The sequence below is a fragment of the Zeus faber genome (assembly GCF_960531495.2).
Source record: "Zeus faber genome assembly, chromosome: 20".
In the NCBI taxonomy this organism is placed as follows: Eukaryota; Metazoa; Chordata; class Actinopteri; order Zeiformes; family Zeidae; genus Zeus; species Zeus faber.
In genome coordinates this window covers 19,803,470-19,806,827 of record NC_137207.1, presented here as the reverse complement: position 1 = coordinate 19,806,827, position 3,358 = coordinate 19,803,470, and the positions used below count along the sequence as shown (strand labels likewise).

The 3,358-nt window shown below is 51.0% G+C and overlaps 1 protein-coding gene across 1 annotated transcript in view; it reads right to left on the bottom strand.

Moving 5' to 3' along the window:
• Nucleotides 1–378: 378 nt before the first annotated feature.
• Nucleotides 379–3,358, bottom strand: part of mta3 (metastasis associated 1 family, member 3) — a 23,748-nt gene continuing 20,768 nt past the window's right edge. Inside the window, exon 20 of the mRNA XM_080021101.1 lies at nucleotides 379–545. Within this exon, the coding sequence (XP_079877227.1) occupies nucleotides 486–545 (60 nt within the window). The 3' untranslated portion in view covers nucleotides 379–485. The remainder of the gene's footprint in view (nucleotides 546–3,358) is intronic.

Here is a 3,358-nt window from a genome sequence, read left to right as displayed (position 1 = left end):
CCGTCGGTGTCGCGTACACGCCCACACACACACAGGCACACGTGCGCACACGCACACACACACACACACACACACACACACACACACACACACACACACACACAGAGACACACACTCACTCACACACAGACAAAGTCCCAGGAAGTGCTGTACAGAGAGGCACTGCTTGCAGTCGGGTGTAGTTTCTAGTGCAGCCACGCCCTCTCATGCCGAATGGTATGGCAGGACGATGATAATAAGAAGAATCAAGAATTATGGAATGACTGATATTGTGTGATATTGTGTATGTGTGTATGTTTGTGGTTGTGTGCGTGCGCGCGCGTGTGTGTGTGTGTGTGTGTGTGTGTGAGGGTTTTGGGTTTGCATATGTGTGTCAGTCGTGGATGACGATGGGACCTCGCATCCGCAGGCCGGGGTGCGGGTGTGGCGCGGCGAGGACCAGCCCCTGCGGCGGGGCCTGGGGGACCCTGCGCAGCGTGATTTGCTCACAGGGCTGCCGGCAGGCGCGCCTCAGCTGGGACCTGGACAGCAGCCGCCTGGCCCTCCTGGGGAGGGGAGGGAGAGGAGAGGGGAGGGAGAGGGGAGGGAGAGGGGAGGGACGTCAAGATGGCGGTCGAGTCACATTCAGAGGAGTAGAGGAAAACTCTGGAGCATTGTTTCCCAACTTTTTAACAATGAAACAATCCCACGGCACAATACCGCCGTCCTGTAAACCACGAAAAAACGCCACAAACAAGTAGAACTGGACTCGTTATGATGGTCTGCTAATAGCCGGTGATGCAAGATTCGCAAACGATCCGTTCGGCGCGGACAATGCTTATAAACGACTCGGGAGTCACTCTGGCAAAATCTTCAATTCATAAACTGAAAATAATTAGCGAATCACTAAAAAAAAAAAAAAAAAGGTCAAGGCGTTTGAAATGATTCATAGTCAATGCGACTGATTTACTCTTTACCTTCCACGTTAATAAATTGCTTTGACAGAATGAAATGACTCGAGCCGAACCGACTCGTCCGACCCTCGCTCATCGTTCGGGAAGTCCTGCCGCCCTCAACGTGCGTGACACCGACTGAACCAAAACCAATCGAGAGGTGGAACATTGAGCGACGCTTTCCAAAGCTAATTTCCATTATTTCTTTATTTCCAGCAGAGTCTGACTTATTTATGCAGGACAACACTGCTCTAGAGGAGGTTTCATAGAAGAACAAAAGAACATATATATATATATATAGAGGTGTGGGGATGGTGTGGTTTGAGCAGCCACACCTGACCTGGATCTTGATAATTGGGGACCCAGGATCAGAGTGGCTGCATTCCTGTTGCTTCTTGGTTGGTCTAACGAGCAACAGGTAAAACCCCCATCCCCACACACACCCAGGAGAGAGGAGCCCTGTCATGACCTGTGTCCACCTGCTTCGGGGTTTGTTCTGTCAAGCCCCCTCTCCACAAATATGTGTTTTCTACGACCCCGTCTTCTGTCTATCTGTGCGGGAGGTCCCTGAACGCGCCACTTGAGTGGCGCGTGGTAGGAAAAACTGCCACAGATGTATTTGTAAATACACGCCAATATACACCGATCAGCCACAACATTAAAACCACCTCTAATAACCACTAATATTGTGTAGCTCTCCCTCTTGCCACCAAAACAGCTCTGACCCGTGGAGGCATGGACTCCACAAGACCTCTGAAGGTGTCCTGTGGTATCAGGCACCAAGACGTCAGCAGCAGATCCTTTAAGTCCTGGAAGTCGTGAGGTGGGGCCCCCTTGGCTCAGGCTTGTTGTTCCAGCACATCCCACAGATGCTCCATCGGATCGGACCCTCACCCCGCCCATCCGCATGATGTAGAAGAAAATGTGATTCACCAGACCAGACCACCTTCTTCCATTGCTCCATGGTCCAGTTCTGATACTCACACGCCCATTGTAGGCGCTTTCAGCGATGGACACTCAGGCCGTTTCTCAATACCAAGTACGCGAAGTCCGGACTTGCGGACTTGGTAGTTCAGACTTGACAAGTTCGACTCGGGAGTACAGACTCCCGGGAACCATTACCATTACCACCGCTTGGTGGGAAATGCATTCTGGGATACTTGGCTGTCCCAAGTCCACACAAGTCACCACCGATGCAGCCTCGATAAAATGGGCGGAGCAAGTCCACATCCAGGCATTTGGACACGACTTGGCTTGATGCGTACTTTGAATGGACCAGTACTTGGGCTGCGACTGATGACGTTTCACAAGTCCACAAGAACACAAGTACAGACAAGAACGCAGATTGAGAAAGGGCCTCAGTCAGTATGGACACTCTGACCGGTCTGCAGCTAGGCAGCCCCATACGCGGCAGGCTGTGATGCACTGTGTGTTCTGACACCTTTCTATCATAGCAGCATCAACTTTATCAACAATTTGTGCTACAGTAGCTCTTCTGTGGGATCGGACCAGACGGACTAGACTTCACTCCCCACACGTATCAATGAGCCTCGGGCGTCCATGACCCTGTCACCGGTTCACCGGTTGTCCTTCCTTGGAGCACTCTTGGTAGGTAGAAACCACTGCATAGCGGGAACAGCCCACAAGACCTGTGGTTTTGGAGATGCTCTGACCCAGTCGTCTGGCATCACAATGTGCTCCTTGTCAAAGTGGCTCAGATCCTTAAGCTGCTTCCACACATCAACTTCAACAACTGACTGTTCACTTGCTGCCTCATATATCCCACCCCTTGACAGGTGCCACTGGAACGACATGATCAATGTTATTCACTTCACCTGTCTGTGGTTTAATGTTGTGGTCGATCAGTGTATTATCTACATGTTTTGGTGTCAAAAAGTTTCTTTTTTTTTGTCATAAAGTTTTTTTCTCTTGGTTTTATTTTTTTAATAATACATTTTATTTTTGGCCTCATGCAAACTTGAATCTTGGCGAAGATTAGTGTTGAAAAGTACAATCCAGATGATTCTCATCAATTTCTTGAAACACAATTTGGGGGAAATGCTGAGGCAAGCAAGTACTGTAGGAGGACGCTGGCTCGACTGTGTGGTCGTCACAGAGCTTCCTGAGGAACCGGGTCTGAGATTCAAATGCCATCAGGACACTTTGCACTAAAGCTGCACTGCACCCACTCTCTCCCCCTCTCCCCTCCTCCTCCAACTCTCCTTCTCTCCCTCTCTCCCCTCCGCCCTTCTCTCCCTCTCTCCCATCTCCCCCCCCCCCCCCCCTCCCCCTCTCTCCCTCTCGCCACTCATGCTCTACTCCTTTCCCCTTCTCTCCCTCTCTCCCCTTCTCTCCCTCTCTCCCTCTCTCCCCCTCTCTCCCTCTCGCCACTCATGCTCTACTCTTTTCCCCATTCTCTCCCTCTC